Genomic DNA, 25,026 nt, shown 5'->3' on the forward strand with positions numbered 1-25,026 from the left:
ATCGAGTCCTAAAAGGTTGATAACGACCGATTAAGATTGATAATGGTTCATCTTGTTTGTATCAAATTTGATAATGTTGATAGTGGCACTGGGGTGCATGGAGATAAGTAAATGGCAAATTAAGTAAATTATGTATACTAAGAAAACTCCAGCGGAGTTTCTGCCTAATTTTGTCTTCGTATTTCGCAGGCGCTTTATAATACCGAAAAAGAAATCAATACGCAACAACAAGGCAGTAAAAAGCTGCTGAAAAACATGTTTCCTTGAAGGCTATAATATTTTCAGTGGAAGTGCTGACCTAAGGTAACGTTTGTCAATCTGGTGAATTGTATTTTCACTAACTACGCGATTGAACAGAATGCAAGATATCGCGGCTATATTTATACAGTAGCCAGTACTTTGCATTCTGCCGCTTCTTCCGAAAAAGCTGAGCCGTATAATTAAATATTTGCTGTAGGTAGTTGTGCATGGCCGTATAACGTACAAGTGATCATCCCGAAGTTTTATGACATTTTTCAAAATCGCCAGTGGCAGACAGAATAGTTCTCGTCCTTGAGCTGAATTATTCGAAGAGGCGTACATAACTGGCACGAGAAATTGAAACACATGTGCAACTAATTAAGAAATATGTACTAATTAGCTTCTGAATTAATTAAATTGCGGCACATATTCTAATTTACGAATTGAGGCCGGTGAGCTTGCAAGCGATAGCAATCACAGAGGCCTGGGCTGCTGTGGAGTGCAAACGGAACCCCGCAGGCTGCAGGGCGTCACAGGTATATATGACGCGATGGTGAGTGCGTATGAGGTGAAAGTGCCCCCGTTAGAGCTGCGACGGCATGGCGAGCCCAGGCACATGCGCGAAACTTTCATGGCGCGCATACGCTTAAAGAAAGGATGGATGGATGGATATTATGACGTCCCTTTTGGAACGGGGTGGTGGGTTGCGCCACCAAGCTCTTGCTGCTTTACTGCCTATATATCCTACCTAGGCCAAACAGTGAAAAAGAAAAAAAAGAACACTCTGAACTACCACGCCCAAATTTTCTGATCCCCCATTGCGAACTGTGCTTTTGTACGTCTCCGTCTTTTGTCGTTTCCCTACTTTTCTTCCAGCAATCCTCCAGTCGCCTCTTACTAATGTCTATTGCGGACATGTTTGCTTTACCACTGCTCCCTTTGAACCCAAGGGCTTCAAGGAGGTCAGTGGTGCCTAAATCGACCGCTGGGTAGACGTCTTCACATTCTAATAAAACATGCTCCGTAGTTTCCCTAGCTTTACCACAGCAAGCACGTGCTTCTTCTTCCTTCTTATATCTCGCTTTATAGGTGCGTCTTCTAAGACATCCCGATCTCGCTTCCAAGTGTAATGAGCTTCCCTTTGAGTTATCATAAATGGTTTCTTTCCTGATTTCGTTTTTTCCTCTTAAGTAGTTACTCATGGAAAGTTTATTTTCCATTGACGCCACCCATGATATTAATTCCGGCTCTCTGACTTTCCGCTTGACTTTCTTTGTTGCTGTGTTGTTCACCCTACAGGCCGCACATTTGCTGGTAAGCTTCCTAGTTCTTTTCCTCCACGGTGAATCAACGTTTTTCCTGTACAGATACCTGAACAGTCTCCCAGCCCATTTACTTTTTTCCATATTCCTCAGCCGTTCTTCATACTCAATTTTACTGCGAGCTTCCCTCACTTCAAAACTAGTCCAGCCCATATCACCCTGCACAGCTTCATTTATAGTATTTCAGTGAGCGCCCAATGCGAGGCGACCCACTGACCTTTAGTTCCCGTCGAGTCCTGATTGTACCCCTGATTTATAGCGAAAAACCGCATTTCCAAAATTAAGTCCTGGAACCATTACACCTTTCCACATACCTCGGAGGACCTCGTACCTATTGTATCCCCATAGCGCTCTGTGCTTCATTGTGGCTGCATTTCTCTTCTCCTTCACTGTTATCGGTTTTTCCTGTGTTTTTATATATATATTGGCTACGTTTATCCATATAACAAGGTATTTATATTCTGTTACCCGAGGTATTTCCTGGCCCTGTATCTCCACTGTCTGTTCACTGTTTTCATTGAATACCATAACACCTGATTTTCTAACACTAAATTTCAAACCTAAATTGTTGCCTTCCTATCCACAGATGTTCGCCGGACGTTGCAAATCACTTTGCTTGTTAGCTAGCAACACAATGTCGTCCGCATAAAATAAACCTGGGAGTCGCTGCTCTATTACTGTACCCGCCTGTTTGTATGAGAGATTAAACCCGATATTACTTCCTTCTAGCGCCCTCTCCATCCTCACCATGTGCAACATAAACAGCAGCGGGGATAAAGGGCACCCCTGCCTCAGTGCCTTGTTGATATGAACTTTCTCCTCGCTCCTCATCTCTTCCCATTCAACGCAAACGGTATTCTCTTGGTAAATCTCTCTGAAAAGCTGTAGACAATCGTTACCTAAGCCTTCCCCTTCCAGAATATCCCACAAAATGTTACGGTCTACGTTGTCGTGGGCTCCTGTAATGACTAAAAAGGCCACATACAACGGTCTGCTTTCTGCTTTTGATATTACAATACACTGAGTAAGCACAAACAAGTTATCATTCAAACGCCTACCTATTCTGAAGCCATTCTGAAGCTCTCCCAAAATGCCATTATTCTCTGCCCATGCTTGAAGCTTTAATTTGATTGCCTGCATTGCTAGCCTGTATATTACCGATGTAATGGTCAACGGTCTATACGAGTGAATTCTGTCTTTCTCCCCCTTACCTTTATAAATTAAATTCATTCTACTTTGTCCCCAACTGTCTGGTATTCGTCTATCTTTTAAAGTTTTTCCACTGCTTTCACCAGAGCTTCCTTACTTTTTGGTCCTAGTTCATTTATCAGCCTAACGGGAACCTCGTCTAGCCCCGTGGCTGTGCGCTTAGGAATTTTCTCTTCCGATTTCTTCCAGTTTAAATTTGTACGCACCAGCTCCTTTTCCACTTGGGTTTCTTTCATGCTCTTTTTTTTCATCAAGTACAACCTCGTCATTGCCTTGGAAAGATTCGGCTGTTGCTTTACGGATGTAATTTATTGCCGCTTCTCCTTCCAGTCTGTTTTCATCTTCGTCTAGGATATGTTGCTGCATTGTTGTTGACTTCCTGCCTAATAATTTTATCTAGTTCCAAAATATTCTAGGTGCGGCCTTCTTTTTCTCACGTATTTCTGACAACCAACGTTCACTTCCACCTTTTAATTTTGCTTGCACCAGTATTTGAACCATACACTTTTTCTCCCGGTATATTTCCCATTTACTGGTTGCTTCATCTTGCGGCAACTGCGCCTTCTTTGCTTGCCTGTGCTCTCGAGATGTTTTCTGCCGTTCGGCGATCGCTTCTCGTATCTCCTTGTTCCACCAGCTTTTCGGTTCTTTTTTCCTTTCCGAAGAACATGTTGCTTCTCTTTCCGTATTTCTATCGTTATTAAACTTAGAACCACACCATATTCCCACTCTTTACTTGGCCATTTGCCAAGTTTTCCTCAACTCTAGTGATTGTATTTGCTATTTGATTAGCGTTCAAATTTGGACTGGCCATTTTGCTCTCCTTGCTCTCTTTCCCAACTACATATTCCATTTTCAAAATGATGCGTTTATGGTCACTCCCTATGCTGTTAAACCCTTCCTCATCGATGACCATTTCTCTCAACTTGCCATGAATTCCTTCTGTCATCAGACAGTAATCAATGGTCGATTGCCGGTTTCCCACTTCCCACGTGATCTGTCCGTCACATTTAGGCCCTGTATTTACGATCACGAGGTTATGTTGCTCACAAAGTTCCAGCATTGACTTCCCGTTATTGTCGGTATAGCCATCTAAATCCTGTATATGGGCATTCATGTCCCCTAATAGGACAGTTTCAGCACCACTCCCGAAAGCCTTAATATCAGTGCTTATGCACTCCACTAACTCTTTATTGTTCTCTGTGCAATTTTTTCCGGTCCACAAATACGTAACGCCCCGCCAAGTTTCGTTCCCACTCATCGTACCTGATAACCAAAGATGCTCTTTGGTTAAAGATAACCAAAGATAACCAAAGGGGTGTGAGCAGCCGCAGCGCCACCGAGCGCTTACAGTTCTCAGGGATCATGCCCGGAACGCCGCTGTGCGTAGAAAGCGGGTGAGTTAGACCGCAAGACCTTCTTTGCATGCACTATCATTTTCATTTGGCCTATAGTTCTCCAGGCAGTCAGCCATGTTGGCTACGAAATTAACCAGTGATAAAAGAGATACCTAAGCATCCTCAGTGCAACAAATATACGTTGTAACGAGTACATTTTTCTTAATGAAGCAACCCTTTCTATGTCTGCGTTCCTAACCATAGCTAGAGGTAGAAGACAGCAATTTAGCGTCGTCTCGCTCATCTGAATGACGATGATTGCGTACGTTTGTGCCGAACGGGACATATATTTCGGTCGAGTCCACCATAAAGCACTTTCGTGTTTAAAAAAAGTGCGACAATGGGACAATAAGTGGGAAACCGTTCCGCCCTGTCTGCTTTCTTGTCCCATACTCGCACTTTTCTTTTCATGTTTGAATTTCCTATCTTCTGGAAAACGCACACATTCTGATCTTTGGGGACAGACCCTCTTTCCTGTTAACTTTAAGGTACATTGTGTAAACGTTCTCGGACATCTCTAGTGATTCCTTTCTCGTCAGTGATTATGTTGTGATTAATGCCACTGTTGTTGCGTTCTCACTAAAATCACGCAGGCGCCGTGTGGCGTCTCAGACACATAGTTTTCATGTAGCGATTCACCGCTCAAATGAAACTCAACAAAATATTTTTGTAAAAACTTCAATGCAGGATTTTCTGACGATAAGACAATGTCTTCTAAATTTTGCAAATTCGTAGAAAACATAGATTATCTGCAACCTTTAACAGGCAGTCTAATTTTTGCACTATAATAATTGCACACGTAAGTTGCGTGATAGACATGACTTGTTTGTGGATTGTGCTTCCAGGACACACTCTATTTTTTCGGCGGAAGAAAGCTCTTCATGAAGCCATAATGCCACATCTAAAAGCAACCGTTTTCCATATGTTCTATTATGTGTTGCGGAAAGTACAATGTAAAAATTACCGAGATACAGTCACTGGTACTGTGAACTTCCGCTGCTGACAATCGATGACAAAAAAGGCAAAAAACGTCGACACTGTCGTCAGCACCACAGTCGTTATACCACGAGTGACCTAATACGTTGGCTCTGCGGATGTAAAGCTGCTGCATAGCATCGGAACATCAGAGGGCCGCGCTAGAGAATCTGGGTTGCCCTCTGCCGTACGCCACGCGACACGTTTCGAAAGGGTGCTGGCGCTTTCCCCAGTTCGATTTGTGTACCTGCGCCAGTGTTGACTGTGCGTCGGCTGTGCATTTTGTGGATCGCGATTAATTATTAATGGCTTCTCAGTGACAGTATATCGTTCCTGGAAGCCATATCGCATTCACCGACTACGGCTCAGGTAAGCAGGCCTGAACGCGAAGCTGTGCTAATAGCGGGGCCGACTAAGGACACGCTGAGTTCTGTTGCCGATGCGGTTGGATGCTTTGGAGTTCGTTGTCGCCAATTTCTGCACCCTCACCACACTTTTTATATTCCTTTTACCCATTATCTATACATTTTCCATCTCAAAGACGACTTCGTGGACAGCCTGCCGCATCGTATTTAGAGAGACAAGGATCCGTTTACGTCGAAATATACGGCCACAGACAGTTAACTTCAAATAGTGTGGAAAAGGGGCATCTTTCATAAGAGATTTGCTTAGAAAAAGTTTATTTTAACAAGAGACGATACTAATACTGAATTATAATCACGGCACAATTCCACCAGGATAACACATACAAAGTACAAAGTATAGTATACACGGCACGTTTTCAAAGAAGTGTCTGAGTCCTCACTTTCTGACATATAGCCACATAGGCCCACGAAAACGCACAGTTACAGATAAACTGATTTTCACATGATGCAAAATGATATTCAATATATACAGTGTACGCAATTGGTAGGTAAATGACGGTATGACAAAGACACTTTACATAATTTTAGTGATGCTATGAGAGGCGCCTACATTCTATGTACATTCGATGAATACTTTTGATAACCTGGCTAGAAGAACCAGGCTGGTCGAAAATTAAGTTATAGGTGTCTATCAGCCATCGATGGAAAGCGGTATGACCACTGTCGAAGGAACTCCTCTTCCCCAAGGATGAGCAACTCCTCTGACAGAAACAGCAGTAGCTCAGTTTAAAGACTCTCCAGAAGTAGAAACAGCGTGGCAGCGACATCCCGCGGCAACTGCCTCGCACTGGTTACGCCATAGACAAAAGGCCCCTGCAGAAATTGAAAGTTGCGCGAAACGGCCACGCGAGCAGATGCAATAAGGCGGTGAGCTCTAAGGCCATGGAAACCGTCATGCACGGCCCTCCAAAATACCCTAGCAACGACGCATTGCATCAGCACAAGTTTGTTGAGTTCGGAAAGGGAGGCGATCGGGGACAAATCAAGGCCTGAACTACAAATAAAATCGCTCTTTTGTAGAAGGAAAACGGGGCTTAGGCGTGTCTGTGGGGAACCAATGCACAAATAAAGACATTTGGAAAAATTTAGCGCAGCACCTGAAATAATTCCGCACTCAGGCAAAATTGGAAGGCTATGGAACAAGCTATCTTCATTCCTGAGATATAATGTGTTGTCATCAGCGAAGGCTGTCACCTTCACAACACCGCTACCAGGCAGTGGGAGACCGCACAAGTAAGGGTCTCTACGTACCGAGTGCAGGAGTGGCTCAAGGCTGAGCACACAGAGTAGGGGGGACAGAGCGCACCTTTGAAGAACACCGCGCGTGACAGGGAATGGTGCACGTTCGCGAAGATCAAGAAACAATCTACTTCGAATATTTGAGTAGGAATTCCTAATAAGCTCAACAAAATTTGCAGAAAACTAAAATGAGGTCAGCACATAAAATATGTAGTTATGTAGTTCAAAGCGATCGAATGCCCTTTCTTAATCTAGTGAAAATAAGAGACCACGTGCTGACCTGGTCAGCGTGAACATGATTACGTTACGCGTAATGATGGAAAAATTGTGTATCTCTCTGCCAGGGACCGAGCATGCCTGACGGTGTCCTAGTAAGGAAGGCATCAGGCCTCCCAAGCGCCAGGTGACAACAGCTGTGAAGGTTTTGTAGTCAATGTTGAGAAGCGTGATTGGCCTCCATTAATCTGTATGAACTGATAGTAGACCAAGCTTAGGTATCAGCACAATACGACCGTCGCGAAAACTAGCCGCAAATTCAAGGCTCACAATGCAGCGGCTGATAACAGATACAAAGTGCACTATCTTTCCGGAATATTATGTAAGGCTCGATGGGTAACCCGTCCGGCCCGGGGGCCGAGCTACGCTTCATGGAAGGTAATGTTCCCTTCACCTCAGCAGATAACGGTCTTGCACAAAGAAGGTCAGCGACCTTAGGTGGAACCTGAGGCAGACCACTAAGCATTTCAACGTTACCACGATTCATTCGCATAATTGTACGCGCCATGTTTTCAAAATGTGATAGAAAAAGCGAATAATCACGCGCAGGAGGCGGCATAACAGGAACTACTCTTGGGTGCGCAATACCGAATGTATTCGATTGTCTAAAAAGCGAGTTTCTTGCAAAGCGCAGAACTTCAGGGTGTGCACACGGATTACGTCTGCATCGCGAAGCAGCAGCTGGCAAAGACGATGCTGCGATGAGGCGTTGGAAACTCCTCCGTAGCTCACGCTGCCATCACCGCATCATCCGAGTCAGTCGATTGACCTGAAGGACAATACAGAGCTTTGTGGCACTAACCGCCCGTTCCTCTGACATACGTCAGAAGCAATGCACTGAGCAATGCAGAGGCCACTGCACCTTCAGCGCGTCCCATGACTCTGGGTCAGATCTAGAAAGAGATGTGTCTAAGATGCTTGAAAAAAAAGAGCGTGAGAGCGCGCCATATAGAACGCGGACGGCGAGGCGCCAGTGTTTTGCTGATGAGGAAGCAGGGAAGCAAACTTTAAGCATAACTGGTCTGTGATCGGAAATATAAACAGAAGAGGTATAGGTAAAGTTGTCACATAAGATTGCGGGACATACAGAGCTAAACTGCTTGGCACGTCGACATGGTGTAACCTGCTTGACGACGCACCACGTCGCCACGTCCAGACAAATGAAGACCTATGAAAAACTCGATGTGTATCCAGCAAGGAAAGGTGCTGGTCGCGGCAACGCAACTCCTGTGCGTTCCAATCAGAGCGACCACAGCACGGGCTTTTCAAATATGCTCGCGTGTCTAAAAGAATTAAAATGGCCAACAAGCACTACGTGACGACCGCCTTGAACGTACACGTCCAGGTCACGAAAAATATTGTACTTGTCGCCTGCGCGGGTCCATAGATGCATAAAATCGTAACCTAAATGAAGATAGCACACAATGAAATGTCAATATCCGCTCTTTACCATCATAAAAATAAAACAGAGATCTGGCAAGAAAGCTTGATTCACAATAATAATGCCCACTCCACTAGAGCGTGATGTCGTGAAAGATTAAAAAGAATCTAGGTCGAAAGAACGTTTGAAAGCAAGAACGATGCCCAATAGGGGAAAAAATTTGCTTCTTGTCAACACAGAATATCACGATTTTTAGCGCGGGCCAGGCTGAAAATTTCGGCGTGTCTTATAGGACTTGGCAACCCTGTACGTTTAATGCAATGTTATTCAGGGTGCCAGCCATATTTAGTTATGAAGTGCCACCGAACTGACCAGGTTGTGTTTTTCAAGTCGGTGCCCCGGGAGCAATTCCAGGGTGCATGCACTACACACGTCATAGAGCGCACTTGGATCCTCCCGAAGAGGGGCGAAGTTTCTTTGGCCGCTGTAACTCGGCGAGGCGATCGGGGACGACGTGCGAGCCAAAAGCTGACGCATGGGTACGTTTTATATCTCAGCGGCATTTCTACGTCGAGTCCATCCAGGCTTGGCGAGAGTCTAATAATACCATCAACTTCAAGGCTGAAGCTGTTTTCTGATGATATGGAATAATGTCAAAACAGCAGAGCTTCATATCTGCGTATATGAGCCGAATTTTCCACCCTGAAGCGAGTCAATATGAGTGGCCGAGTCACTTAAACATTGGTAGCTGGGATCCAGACGCCTATATCACATGCTGATTCTCGCTTTTCTTTTAACTTCACCATACTTGCCGAGTGTGCACCACCAAGTATTGGCACAGAAATGTGTGCTCGAATAAGCGCTCATTTATAGACCTTCTAATTCTCTCGCGAAAACATGGATGCCGTCGCGTGCTAGCACCGCTGGCAACTGAGCGAAGCGGTTGTTTATGCTACTGTACCGAATGCGCCGTCGGTTGTTTCCAGTTTCACGCAGGGGTAAATAGCTTATATCTGAAATCAGGAAATGCACCAGCATAAGCACGTACAGACCCACACATGTACGTAGCGAATGCGATTACACAGCGTTCGGGAATTGACATAGTACAGAGTTGAGCTGCCGCTTGTCGCTTATCATGTACACGCCGGGTGAAGAGCAGTTCCTTTCAAATCATTCAGGGCAGAACTCAACTATTGCTTAAATTATGGGATTTTCCATGCCAAAACCACGGTCTGATTATGAAGCACGCCATATTAGGGAACTCCGGAGATCTGTACCGCCTAGGTTCACGACTGCTTTTGCATTTCGCCCAAATTGAAATGCCGTCGCCGTGACCAGGATTCGATGCCGTGATATAGTGCTTAGCAGCCCTACACAATAGCCACTAAGCAACCATGGTGGGTTGACCTCAACTATAAAAACAGTTTCCTAAGTTCCAAAGGATCTTTTTTTGAAGTTCAGGGACATCTGGTAGCGCGTGGATGAACTCTATGGCTCCAGGCCTTATAACATCCACTGAACAGGGTCAACACTGGCTCAAATTTTATGTGGACGGCTTGAGAGGGCGGAAGCTTCTGCATTGCAACTTCGAAGGCATGATTTGAAGTATTTTCTGCGCAAAGAATAATATATACAAGCGAAGGCGCTGCGGCTGTCGCGTTTCCTTTCGACGGCAGATCGCGCTGGGTTCCGTCGAACGATGGTCGGCACACTGAATTTGTTAGTGCCATCGACAAGAAAGCCGGTCGTACCACGACAACTCGCGCTCGTCAGCTGTGTGGTTGTCGGCCTGGTAGCATAAAATGGTCTCAGTGACACCCTTTGCTGAATACTCGGCCAATCGTTGCCGTCAGCCTCTTGTCGGTCTCGTATCGACTCGCGACTTAAACAAGAACTAGGCGCGCGTTACCACCACAAGCTAGCGAGGGCCCACACTGCAAGAAGACTTTGTAAGCAACGTGATGCTTTCGATGTGTCGCCGCAGTATAACGTCGGGGTTTTTGGATAAATTTGCTAGCCATCAACGAAAGGCGGCAGCTACGTGATTCACGGCGCAGTCCGGACGAAGCCATGGCTGCTTTGTTTTAAAGTGGAGTTGCGGTCTTGCGCTACGCACGTTTTGAGCCCAACGCCGAGGTGGAGCTACCAGTGGAGTTACAACGCAGTATGCGTCACGAGTGTTTGCAGCAGTGTGCGTAGGTGAAATTTTTAATGTTTTTCTGAGGACTCCCCCTATGTCGGGCACCGCGGCCGCGCGCACCACCCTTGCAAAACGTTCTGTGGGCAACCACTAGGACGCGGCGCATGAAGCACCGGGCCGTGAAAAAGGCGCACTAGGAACAACTTCAAAACGCTGCCATGGAGACGCAGAAGACAAGTATGACAGCTCCACCACGCTTTATACTTCTATCATTCCCTAGGAGTCACGGGTGCGAGCATGAAAAACCAAAAGAACGCAAGGCGACTGTCCTAGCTTTAACTTTCTGCGATAGAGCCTGCTGGGCAGAAATTCAAGGGTATAGCCTGTGACCGTAAGAATTCCTTTCATTTCGTTGCTTTGACAGGTTAATCAAATTTTTGCTATTGTGTCACAATCTGCCTAGACCATGTAACGACCATGTTTTCTTCTACAAAGGGCAGGCTTCTGGGTCGGATACTTGGAGGCTATCAACCTGGACTCTACGGATCGGGAAAACCTGGAGAGCGCGATGACCTTGTCTAAGGTGCCATTATTAACTCAGGTAAAGTAACCGTACTTGACCGACCACCTGTCTGGCATACTCGATATACCTCGTCATCATGAGCCTAGTTTACGTCCACTGCAGGACGAAGACCTCTCCCAGCGATCTCCACTTACCCTTTGCTGCCCTAGCTGATTGCAGCTTCTGCCGGCAAATGTCTTAATTTCATGACCCCACCCAATGTACTGCCGTCCTCGACTGCACTGCCCTTTTCACAACACCCGTTTTTCCCAACACCATGCCTAGCTCTGTTATTATTTTTTTCTTCATGTCGACTAGAATATGAGCTATCCCCGCTTGCGCCCTCATCCACACCACTCGCTTGCATTCTCTTAACCTTACGCCTAACATGCCTCGTCCCATCGCTGTTTGCCTGTTGCTTAACTTGCTATAGCGCATCTTTGTTATACTTCTATGTTTCTGCCCGATATGTTCGCACCGGTATAACGGAATAATTTTACGCTTTCCATTTCAACGACAGCAGTAAACATTCATAATGATTTGGTAATGCTTCCCGTATGCGCTCGAGCCCACTTTTATTCTTCTGTCAGTTTCCTTGTCAAGTTTATGGTCCCCTGTGAGTAATAGACCTACATAACTATACTCCTACCCAAACTACAGAGCCTGGCCGGTGACCATAAAATCTTGTTCCTTTGCCAGGCTACTGAACATTACCTGCGTCTTTTGCATATTAATGTGCAACCCTACTCTGTACTTCCTATGTTAAGGTCCTCGATACTTTCCTGCAATACATCCCCAGTGTTCCTGAACAGGACCATGTCATTTGCAAGCTGAATGTTGTTGATATTTACACCGTTCATCTTCTCTCCTAAGCATTCAAAGTCTAATAGCTTGGATACTATTACCCATGCATTGAACAGCATTGGAGAGATTGCGGTAACGCGATACCTCTAAGGCCCCCATGTAGAAAATCCAGCGTCGGCGTCCGGCACTCAGCGTCAGGCGTTCTTTTGGCATAAAGACTTTTCAGCCACCCGTATCCAGGTTCTTCATGTGGCGCAAGGAAGGTACTCACCTAATTAAATTTCTCAAGCTAAAATTCATAGAACAATGGTAAACTACGACATACACACAACCTACAGAGAGGATAGCATCGGATTGTAAGTTGGATATACGAGAAAACATAATTCTGTCACGCGAAAACTCAGACAAACCCCTTTTCCAGCGTTTCTACCATTCACAGACCGGCCACGGCGTCCGCCATTTGGGCGCGCCGGCGCGCGAATACCTTGTAGGTGAAGGAGCGGAGCGCCCGTTTCCTTGCAACACTTCCAGATGACGCTCGCGTCCGCAGCATCGCGGCCACGCAAGAGTGCGCGTTTCTACCAGAGGGCCCACCTTCGTACCTATAGCGTTCGCTGCGACCGTTTCCCAGTAAACATTACTGTTACATGCGCTGCAGTGGCCGCGAAGCGAGAGACGCAGTCAGGGATCTTTGAATGCAATCGCGTTCCACTCTTAAAGGGGTAAGCGTCCTACAATTCTTTATATATTTATGATAGTCAAAAAATCTTTGGCACCATTCAGAAATAGCCATGTTAGAAAGACAAAACTAAGCTGAAACAACTTGCACTAGTGCCATTCTATTGATGCTAGCGTCATATCCGCCGGTACAAGTTAACGAACCATTGAAACGTAAAACGTACAATAAATCTGTCACTTGTAATGTTCCAGCTTTCTTTGTAACTCTGCCCACATGGCTTCGAAACCGAGTGTGCGACTCTTCTATATTACATCGTTAGTGCCGGCGCAATATAAATTCACAATTTTTATTTGTAGCGTCGACTGAGTATCACAATAGAAAAGCCGTATCCGTAGGCGGTGAGCTTCATCCGAAACCTGCAACGAAATTACACCTAAAAATACCTAAGTTAATTTGTTCGTATACCTAACTCTTCCATTACCGCGAGGAAATGGTCGTTTTTTGTATGTCTCGTAAAAAAATTATTTACAACTACAAATAATTATCCAGCCCACATTGCAGCTAGCATATTGTGCATAATGAACTGCTCTTTCCAAAAACATACGTTGCAAGAAAAAAATTTGATAGGTAACACATAAAAATTCTAGAAAGCGTCATTTTTGCTGCCGGTTCATAAACGAATTAAAAACATTTACAAGCACTTTAATATCAAAGGAAATCCAGAATATACATTTCAAATATTAATAACTCCGAAATAGAGTCTGAAACAAATAAATGCTCAGTAAACCTCCGTTCTTCGGATGTAAAAAAAGAAACTAAAAACAGTTCATCGCTCGTGCCATGCGGTGTAGCAGGTCCTGGATTTTGTTAAGCATCGGTCCACGCCGCACTCGTCCCACAACATGTCTGGTTTTTGTTCAACTTGTCGGTCCTCGTAATACATTTTGCAGTCACACCTTTTCGCCATCTTCTGAGGATGGTGCGATGACAAGTCGAAGGAACGTAGTTCACCAGTCCGTGCAGACTCATGTACCTCTTCCAGGAGCGATGGCTCTCGGCGTAGCTGGGCAACAACACGATTATGCATCCAAGCATATCTGTTTCCATTTTTGCAGGTTGTCTTTATCACCTCTGCAAAGAAAAAGAGTAGAAAGAAGTCCCACGCCATTGTGAACTTTTTTGGCTTGATACATAATGCTGGGGCGACATGTGCTACGGGGGCGCCTGCATGGCGTGAACTGAAGTTTCTTTGCTGCCGATGGCAGCGCATCATCACCAAGCGAAGTATTCCCCCGGAAGATAATTAGTACAACTCTCAGGTCGTACAAGAAGAATCGCAGATAAGCCCGCGCAAGGAATGAGACCCCTCAAGGCCGTAGAGGAAACTCGCCGGTGAACAGCTGCGGATGTCCCATGCTGACTCAAAACATCGTCGCCGTCAGAGCTTGAATCAGTTTTGCTGTAATTTTTGGTATCATTTCTCGAGTCCGCATCACAAAATTGAAGTGTGGGCGTAGCATAGCTTGAAGCACAACGCTTTTCTCGTGACGCAGCCGCGTGGGACGATGCCATGGGAGCGATTTCCGATAACTGCCCGGTGACACTGGCAGCGCCTCTTGCCGGAATTTTACGGCAGATGCGTTACCGAAACTCTTTGAAAGTGGTTTCAAATACCAGCTCCACATCTTGGACATGTGGCGGACCTTCGGAACTCCCCTTTGGCAGAATAAAACGACTCGGCCTCCAAACCAAAGCTCACTAGTGAACAGGTGGCGTCATTTTCGAGTAATTATCACCGCTCAGCAACGTCGGATGGCAAAGCCGCCGATATAATTTATTTCTTTACTTGCTGGGAGTCATTTGATTACAGAATTCATTCTGACGCTAGTGCAGTGTATATGTGAGCGGCATGCTTTTTTCTTGAGCGCGGCAGAAGGTGACAGCTACCTCTCTTTTCGCTACAACATGGGCACATTAGTTCCCAAAAAATCAGTCAAAAATCACAACATCGCCGGAGCGCGAAAATTTAAACTGATTCTGTTATTTCAGTACTAACTATTGGATGCACTTCACAGGATAAGGAACGGTTCCAACATGTCAAAATTGGTAATCTAAATCATCGATCGCGGGCAAACGATTTCAATATTCGTGGTAAAGAAAGTGTTAACTAGTACATTCGAACATGTTCATGTGTGTCAGATGAGTCGCTCGAAATGTAGCCATCATAATAGCGCCAGTGCAGCCCCTTGTCCTCGTATTCCACGTTCTCATCACTGTTTCAAAAGAGAAATTAATAGTGGTACAACTGGCACTGTGCATTAAACGTCACGGCGACACGTGGATTACGTGCGAAAGACACGGAGGAGGCCCCCATCACGGGCTCGCGAGGGTAAAATTAAAAGTAGGTGTTTGCTTGAGCGGCACTGACAATGAAGAGCTACAAGACATCACCTGACATATCGCGTAGGCGTAGTTTTCTGATGTCCAAGGATGTTAAGTTTCATTAGTGTGATTTAAGTAGAAAATATGTTTCTAATTTGACAATTGAACTGAACTAATTTAAACGCATAACTTTTGACGATTAAATTTTCCAAGTAATAATATTCTGAAGCGAACTTTATCGCTGTTCGAGTTAATGCAGTGTCCCTTAACCATATGTCGGCACAGTAAACGGAAATCGCTTATTGTCACCACGAGTTTTTTTTTTTTTTCATGCAGCCTCATGTAGATTCAGACTCACAACCATCATTCTCAACTGGGCTCACTCAGACTGAAACTCAAGGGTTGGTCTTAGTCGGCTCATGAATGAATTGATGAAACTAAGGCCCCTGCAGGAGAATGAAAAAAAATTAAGTGGAATGCACTTCATGATGTTATTTGAGTCCGTATTTATCGAACCTCGCTTAAAGAAAGCTTTAGCTCGCGCCTGACTCCGACGTGGCTCATTCAAATACATGTAAAAGACAAAAACGTTTTTCTCAGATGACCCCTGGACCTAGTAATGAAATTGATTGATAACGAAATTTATTGCATTTAAGAGAGAAAGCTCAATTGTGGTCACCGTCGGAAGCGTGAATCTTCAAAAAAGTTGAAAGTTCGACATTATAGACGCACAAAGTTTATAAGTTCATAGCTCTGCATCAAAACGGATATCGCAGTTCTGTAAACGGCATACATCAGATCATTCGAAGCGGATAAATTCGGGATGTCAATTTATATCTTACGTGAATTTGTTACATTGTTTACAACGGTTCTGCAAAAGCTGTATTTACATCTAATCAATTTTTCTTTGGATTCATGCGTAAGACATCAATTTTGTCCGCTTTAGATATACTATAAGGTACAATTCACAGAATTGTGATATCACTTTTTCTTGCTAATTTGATAGAGTCGTTTTCTGTAAATTTTCTATTTTTGCAAATTTTTAATTAAAAGTGACGACCTAAATCAAAAATTCGAAACACGCAAACAACAGATTTAGAAATGTTCTTTTCAATGCAACAAACCTTCTCAAATTTGGTGCAGTGGTTGCCAAGAAAAACGAATTCCATTTTCCATGTATTTAGATAGGAGCAACCGTGCTAAGGAGGAAGAAGCCGATGGGCACACATCGGCTCCCGCTACTTTGAAGTTTTCGTTTGGGAATTAATAGTTCCTGCTGCTCAACATTACGTAATTCGACGCAGTTTGTTCTGGAAATCACGCCGATACCGGAGTTTTCTCGGTGAGAGGTCCTATTGCCGAATTGCTGGAGCTTCGCTGCCAGACCACGCAGAACGGCCGCTAGGCCTGACTAGCTTGGCCTACTCCCCCGGCGAAAGTGCTGGGTAGGGGCTCTCCCCCCGTGCGGCTGTGCTTTTCCTACAAGACGTCAATGCAACTTGAAGTCGAAGGGGAGGACATTACCACCTAAGAGTGCCTTGAGTCCGGATGGACCAAAGCCATTTCAAAGCGCAAGCAACACGGTGCGCTCGTGCAAGGAGGTTATGCAAGCTCGGCACAATGTGGCGGCATTTGCGGTGGAGGCCGCACGCTCGCAGGCGCAAAGAAGCGTCTCGCCGCCGCATCGAGACTCCCCGTCTATCGAGGGACCACTGTAGAATCATCGTTAGAGGTCGACGTGGCCTGAACGTCAAGAATATTAGCCAAATCAAAGTGGCCCAAGCCTTGGCAGTGGCAGCACAACTCAGCCCGGCCGATATAGCCGACCCCATTGTGTGCCCCAACCCTACGCAGAGTATTCTCGTCGTGGGTACGCCTAACGCAGAGAACGCCCGAGCATATTCTATAATCGAAGCAATCATAGTCGAGATGGCCAGCTATGAGGTCAGCTCTTACTTGGCCGCACCGGACAATGCGTGTAAAGGTTCGTCGGAGGTGTCGACTTGGTCTTTAATCAAGAGCAGCTCAGCAACATCATTGTTCAACCGAGAAACCCCAGAGCACTGGACGTCAAGTGCATAAAGACCACTACAACCGTCGTCATTCTCATCCACGGCCCCAAGCTGCCCAACTACGTCATGTAGGGGCCAAGTATGTTACGTTGTACGCTTTACCGTCAACAAGCGGATGTATGCTACACATGCGGAAGGTTAGGCCACCGGGCCGACGCTTGCCCGGCGCTCGAGGACGTGATTTGCATAAGTTGCGGGAAGCTATCCCCCTTCCGAAGATCACACGCGCTCTCCCGAACGCCCTGTGTGGAGGGCCTCACCCTACTGTGGACAAGCTGTGCTAGCAGCGATTCCAACTACCGTATGTGGTGCGCAAAAGGATACGCGAACGGCAGCACGCCAAACAACTTGCGCCGATCGGTGCCAACAAGGTGCGCAGCCGCAGCAGATTCACGTCGAGAGTATCACGCTCTTCGTCCAAAAGCGTTCGCTCCCGCTCCAGGGAGCGCTCGCGATTCAGGGGAACACCTGCAGTTCGACCAAAAGCACCACCCGCTGGGGAGACTCGCTGGGCCAACTGTGCCAAGGACTGTGTTCAGGGAACGTCACCTGCGGTAATAAGGGCAGTATCACCACTGCCAAAGCATGGCGGGGCTAGGATCACACAACTCGAGCGCGAAATCGCTTTGGTAAGGAGGGCCTTTGAGCGTCTTAAAGCAGAGGTAGACAAACTAAAATTAGCGGCCACGTCGGCGCATTCGCAGTATGCTGCCGCATCGGGGACGGTAGACGAGCCCATTGAGATCCCGCTGGAGACACCTGTAGCCGGGCGCCCCGCTAAGAAATGAGCCCTGTCGAAGCCCTTACGAGATGAGGGACTGAAAGAGCTCAAATCTGAGTTTAGGGATTTAAGAACTAGATGAGAGTGTTTCATACCGTATTGAGGAATACGCTCATGTCCTTTGGCGAAGCATTCTTCGCTCTGAGCGTGAGTCGAAGCGCCCAAATCCGCGGTCGGTACTGGGTCGTCAGGTTCGGCGGTTAGAGATTCGCGAGGGGAAAATTCATTGAAATTATGAATCATGGAGGGTCGACCTAGAAACATAGTAGTTTGGCAATGGAATTGTTGTGGATCGCAGTGTAAGAAAGCAGTCCTTTATCAATTCATTAGATCTCATCCTAACAAGCCGCACATTATCCTGCTCCAAGAAACGCTGACGGGCTCATTCACCCTATCGCGCTACAGGTCTCACTGTCTTTTCGGACAGGATAAAAGGGCCCTCTGTACCCTTGTCTCGAATAGGTTCATTACCATAGCTCACAATGTCTTTGAACCACCATAAAACTGAGCACTTGTTAATAGAGGTCATGTCATGCGAGCAGCTTAGGAACAGCTCCTCATCCTCAACATCTACAGTACTCCTAGGGACATGAGACAACGCTTTACGTCGCTCATATCCAAGGCAGTCGGAAAGGCGGGCGGGGCCCCACTCATAATTGCTGGGACATTAATGGCCCACATCAGGAGTGGGGATATCACTACACTAGCGCAAAGGGTAGAGATCTATGGCAGGCCGCTTCGGACCACAACCTCACTCTAATCACTGGTGCCTCCTTCCCTACCAGAATTGGCAGTTCGTGCTCCAGAGACACCACTCCGGATCTCACCATTGTGGCCAACTCGAGGTCAGTAAACTGGCACAACCTTAACAAAAGTCTCGGTAGGGATCACTACATTCCCGCCACCTCGATGGAAGGACAGAGCAGGTCCCAAGTGAATTCAAATTCACAGCTTGGGATTTTTTTCGCAAAATCAGGGAACAGGCTGCTCAGAACCGTCAATCACCGGAATTTCGACCGCTCGGTAGCACAACTCAGAGGGTGTGGCTGCGGCCACCAAGTCCCTACCTATTGACCTTAATGTCAACAAGATCGACAGCCGTCTAGCGCACTTGCTCGAAGCTAAAAGCGCCCTTCTATTCAGGTGGAAAGCACAAAAGCTCAACCGTAGGCTGCGCAAAATCATTGCTGAGCTGAATCACGAGATTGGAATACTGTCAGACGCTCTATAGGCAATAGTGGGACGAGGTTTGTAGCTCGGTTGATGGCCAGATGCGCCCGGGGGGGGGGGGGGGGGGGCAGGGCATACGGTACTTGCTCAAGCACCTGCTCAATGAACCAAACTTGAAATTCAACCAGAGAGGGACAATAAAGAAAAATTCTCCATGCGGCCAAACAGGACGACTCAGACCAAGAAATACTCGAAGTAGTCGCCCAAAAATATCTGCCGATTGATCTCTCACGCGACGCCCACTATAATCGTTACAAGGGTTCGCACGCGAAGCCTCCAGACGAACCTTTCAGCACGGCTGAAGTGAGGGAGGCCCTCATGGGACTGAATGGGAGCTCGGCCCCAGGCGAGGACGGGATCTCTAATAGGCTTCTTCGTGATCTGGAGGATGCTTCTATGCAAACTCTCATGGGCCATATTAAAAATGTGAGGAAACAGGACGCCGTCCCGGAATCGTTGAAACTGGCGTCAGTCTTCCTTATCCCTAAACAGGGAGGCCCCCTGGGTCTGTCTAATCTCAGGTCCATATCGCTTACTTCCTCTAAAGGCAAGGTGACCGAACACGTCATTAACACCCGCATTTCTAAACGCATTGAAGAACACGGTCTCTTCCTGTGCAACATGAATGGCTTCCGGCCGACACTTTCGACCCTGGACACCATAAAGTTGATCAACCATCAGATTATCGACGTTCAGACGAGACATATCAGGGCAATCCTGGGACTTGACCTAGAGAAAGCCTTTGACACTCCCTCGTAGATGCATATTCTCAAATCCATCTCTAGTTTTGGCTTAGGGCACAGATTCCATGCATTCATCGGCTCCTTCCTCAAAAATAGAAGGGCCACGATTAAGATAGGAGATCTAGAATCAGAAACCCTCGTACTTGGCTCCTAAGGTACTCCACAAGGTTCGGTGGTCTCACCAGTTTTATTCAACACTGCTCCATGTGTGCTTTCCAAGAGGCTCTCGCAAGTCGAGCGCAGGCATCATACCCTTTACGCCGTCGACATCACCGTCTGGTACACGTGTGGCAGTGACGGTAGAATACAGGAGGCACTCCAACAGGTTGTGGATTACACCGAAGGTTTCCTCAGTGGAGCGGACTACGACTCCTCGTAACAAGTCGGAACTTTTACTGTACAGACCAAGGAGAAGGGGTGTAAAACCTAAGGGCTTGGTCTCCTTCTCGGACATCAATATAAAGCTTCGCACCAGCTCTGCTCCTCTCATTCCTAGGCTAGGAGGTCGTCAGAGTTCTTGGCACGTTTATAGAGGCTAACGGCACTAATGGGTATACCATCAACAAGATTAGAGCTAAAACAGAAAGCATGATTCGGCTTATCACTAGTCTCCAACTCTAGAGGTGGCGTAAGGGAGGACCATTTACCAACGTTCCACGCTTTCTTAATGAGCCACGTTACCTACGTTGCTGCCATGCACTACTCACATAGTCATAAAAAGACAGCTCATTCTCCTTATCAAGAGCATCAAGGGAGTGCTCGAGGTCCCTTCGCGTACTAGCATGGGCCGGCTCATGCAACTGGGTATTCACAAGACGTTGGAAGAGATAATCTAGACAGCCTATGGTTCAGATGGCCTGGCTCTCCTCGACCGCGGGCACGAGCATCCTGATCATCCAAGGGTGTCCAAGGGTGTAGTCCAGTGCTAGAAGAGGGAAGCAAGCATAATCTCATTAGGGAGCAAATGACTTACACTACGGTCTCTCTTTTTCTCCGCAACGTGCACCCACAGCACAATGCGGGGAGACAGAGGGTCAGGGGTGAAACCCTGCTTAAACACAAACGACAAACATACATAACAAACATAGAGTCTGCAAACATAGAGTCTGCATGCATCGGAGACGCGGCGCAGTACGCTCGATTGGCCAACTTCCCCGCCGTTACGATTGATCACGCAGGTTCTGTTCTCCACTCCGCTTCTCTCAGGAACGCCACTCCTGCTAAAGCTGAGCTTGTAGCTATCGCCCTCGCTCTCCTTGACGATTCTAAGCAACATACCTACACAGACTCACGAGCAGCGGTCAGGGCCTTTACGTCCCTATCGGTATCAGCTGAAGTAATTTGCATTTTATGTCATATGGATATTTCTCCTCCCACAATAGCCTGGTTTCCGGGTCACCTCAGATCACATGTGGCCTCCATGCGTAACTAGAAGGAGAATTCCCACGTCCCAGCACGCGGCCTAACTCACCGCTCTTGGCAGCCTGGGGGATCTTCGGAGTCCGATCTAGCTGTCTTTAGGGATGTTCTCCTCACTTTTAATGAGATCATCAAACATTATCAGTTGGGCAGGAGGGTTTTTCCCCTTCCTCATGAGAAGCTCTCTAGAGCACAGGCATCTACCCTCCGCATGCTTCATACCAGGTCATACCCTAGTTTTTATTCCGACTGCCATTTCATCGAAGGCCTTGATCCAAAATGCCAAGATTGCGGCGCCGCTTGTACATTAGATCACATGTTCAGGCAGTGCCCCTAATTACAGAGTCCTCAATGCACGACCGAAGAGGAATGAAGCTCCATGCTCAGGAGCTCAGACCTTATGCTTGAACTCAGGGCCGTCCAGAGGGCCTACGACGCGGCGGTGAGGCTCGGCCTACCCGTCTCGACGTGGCTGCTCTGCCGCCCTGAGCGGTAGCGTACGACAGGACCTAATTAAAGTATTCTGTCTGTCTGTCTGTCTGACCAGAGCTAAAACTTCCTCTTAAGGCAGAAAATTTCTTTGTGTACAAGACGACTTCTGCAGTTAGAAAATGGGCGCCCGATGCCGCCATGAATATAAAAGTATTCCCTGAAAATTTCATTAATAATCAATCTGGCAAAAGTGGCACAAAATGTAATATCCACCATTGTCATAGATCTCGAGTCTTAAAGATTAACCCGCCGTGGTTGCTCAGTGGCTATGGTGTCGGGCTGCTGAGCACGAGGTCGCGGGATCGAATCCCGGCCACGGCGGCCGCATTTCGATGGGGGCGAAATGCGAAAGCACCCGTGTGCTTAGATTTAGGCGCACGTTAAAGAACCCCAGGTGGTCAAAATTTCCGGAGTCCTCCACTACGGCGTGCCTCATAATCAGAAAGTGGTTTTGGCACGTAAAACCCCAAATATTATTATTATATCTTAAAGATTAATATTTTATACGAATGCCCTACTGCTGTTAGAGTCGTCACGAAACCGCCTATTCGAAGCTAGCGTAAACATTAACACCGGAGAGCGTAACGGGAGTAATGTCAGGTTTCTTTTTTGCAAGGTTATTCTACTTATGAAATGCTCAAGCATCGCCTCAACGTGTAAAACGCTTCGTGATGAACAGTTCAGCATGCGAGTATGGTATAAGCATGTACGGATCAACGCCCATTTTCTGTAAAAGCCACCACGTAAGACAGGATGGTTTTAGCACGCCACACTTGCAACATGTGCAACATTATAGTTTTTTGCTATCACACAACAGGAGCAACAGTGTTTTTTGTGTTTCTTGTGTTAGTAAACGAGATGTTCAAGTTAATATCAATAACAATGGTGGTTAGCATTATCTTTAAATAACTATGCATAACTTCCTTGTGAAATATAATTTGCTATGCTAGAACATTTAGTTTGAGCAGTGCTTTAAAGCCGCAGGAACATCACCATTAAAGGAGTAAAGTTTAGGTATCACATTTCGTGTTCTCCCGAGCAAAAATCATCCATCACACAGCTGTCCTGAATAACGACTTGGTAATATAGTCTTTCACTGAATGAGCGAAACAACGCCGGCATCACTCTGCAAAGTTAATGACACCTACAAATAGTATACGGATTCACTTATTCGCCTATTTTTAGTGAAAATAACTGAAAAGCCTACTACAAAGCAGGAAATACAGATCGCTTGCGACTGCAAGTTTGATCTTACCAGCTAACGGCTAGGCATTGAAGCATACGCTAAGTGCAAGTCAGCCGTTTCTGAACTAGTTTAGGTAACGAGAACAGATATCTCCCAAAAAATCATGCATTAGATTTGATCCGAACTTCTACGCCTTAGGACTCGATGGGTAAATAACCAGAACTTTGTGTTTACAATCCTTCAGCATCGCTAAATGTGCACCGAAGCTCGAATATTATCGTCGTCGTGAAGTCACGTTTTCGTAAGAGTTGTGTGAATAAATCTTTCTTATCGGCTGAACTGATTTTTAATGTCTTACAGCATACTGCGGCACTGACACCGAATTTGCACGAATTCGTGCTTCTCCCCCTTTTTGAATGACACTGAGGACAATATTTCAAGCGTTCGCAGTCCTTTGATCCATACTATGTCTTCGTCTAATTCCACAGAATGAATGTTTGCAGCACTTGTGTTCTTTTTGTTCCTGCGCACTACCAGGTTGCCTTGGACTGCATGGTAAAACCGCCACAGCTGGCTGAACCTTCCTACGACTTGTATAACAAGGTAAGGTGTATTAAAAATTGTTTTTCCGGTGTTTCGTGCACCACACAAAAATCAAAGATGATGCTTCGCTTGAGGAAAGGTACTCACAAATCATCGCGAACTGCAAAGCACTCCCATGGTTATTCTTGAACGTAAAGCTGAAAAAATGCATGCATGCTTGCCTTTTAGTGGGGTGTATATGAGCAGCACGAGAGTAATCAGGAATGCGAGTAAGCCTCTCCATCACCGTGCGAGTAAACCCGCGCACCAAAGCGTGGAAATACATTTTGTCATGACTGAATTCTGTATGATGCCTGAAAAATTTTGCGTAAATATTTAACTTAAAGTCCAACGTACTTCTTGACTTCAGGGCTTCTGTTATCGAGAGGAAGATTTAGCTCGGGGGCCTCCTATCGAAATACATGAAAAAGGAAAAGTCATTTTTCTCGGCAGCCATTTCTACAACTTTGCTGAAGTTTGATGCATTTAAAAGAAAAAGTAAAAATTAAAAAAAATCTGGAAATTACAAATTTGCAGAAAACGAAATTATCAGTTTTACAACTGTAACTCAATAAAAGAAATGAACACAACAATTATGTATATTTCACCTAGTGTACATGTAAAGCGCGCAAATTTGATGTATTATACAATGCTCTGAAATACATGATCACTAAGATGTGAATAGTACTTTTGCAATACCTTGGTAAACATTGTAAGAATTTCACGTAAGATATAAATTATTATACAGAATTTGCTTTTGATCTTGTGACGGATACAAAGTACAGAACTGCGATATCTATTCTTGGTGGAGAGTGGCCGGATTTGTAAACATCCTGCGTCTATTTTTTTCAATGTAATCAATTTTCGGCGATATTTGCAAAAATATTCGGGCCAGCAATCAAAATTTCTCTTCCAACAGTCGCTTCAATTTAACGTTCTTTCTTAAATGCCGCGAATTTCATCAAAATCTGCCCTGAAGTTAAATCAAAAAAACATTTCTGCGTTTTAGATGTATTGGAATAGGCGCCGTCAGAGTTGGGGCCGTGCTAAAGCTTCCTCTTAACGCGTTTCATCCTTTATGTAGTTGAAGCAGTTTACATAAAGATTCTGGACTGGCAGTCCTTGCAGCCGCCTGCAAATGCAAGTGAATCCGCGGCGGCCATATTGCTGGAGGCAAAAGAATCGCGTCCCCAGCTTTGGCGGACGCAGAATAAGCATAGTAATAGGTTGAATTTGTGGTTGTACGATGAAAAAAATTGATAAGAAATACCTTTAAGATGCCCATTAGTTCATAAATTTCGGTCGTTGTTCTTGCCGGGAAAAATTTTCTCCAATCCATTTCTTGCCGCTGAATTTGAGAAAATCAACCTGTGGTACGCTTCGCCAGTCGGACTTTGCTGTGTTAAATTAAGAATGTTCTCTCGTGTTATGTTACTGCGTAATATTCAGCCCTAATTATCTGCTGGTCGGCGAGAAAGATTTTTCAGACA

At 45.9% G+C, this 25,026-nt stretch overlaps 1 protein-coding gene across 1 annotated transcript in view; it reads left to right on the plus strand.

Moving 5' to 3' along the window:
- The window catches only part of LOC142574349 (alanine aminotransferase 2-like), a 173,436-nt gene that overhangs the window by 132,526 nt on the left and 15,884 nt on the right, over nucleotides 1-25,026 (plus strand). The window contains exons 9-10 of the mRNA XM_075683453.1: nucleotides 11,100-11,205; nucleotides 23,492-23,557. Of these exons, the coding sequence (XP_075539568.1) occupies nucleotides 11,100-11,205; nucleotides 23,492-23,557 (172 nt within the window). The remainder of the gene's footprint in view (nucleotides 1-11,099; nucleotides 11,206-23,491; nucleotides 23,558-25,026) is intronic.

This window comes from Dermacentor variabilis, chromosome 3, assembly GCF_050947875.1.
Source record: "Dermacentor variabilis isolate Ectoservices chromosome 3, ASM5094787v1, whole genome shotgun sequence".
NCBI lineage: Eukaryota > Metazoa > Arthropoda > Arachnida > Ixodida > Ixodidae > Dermacentor > Dermacentor variabilis.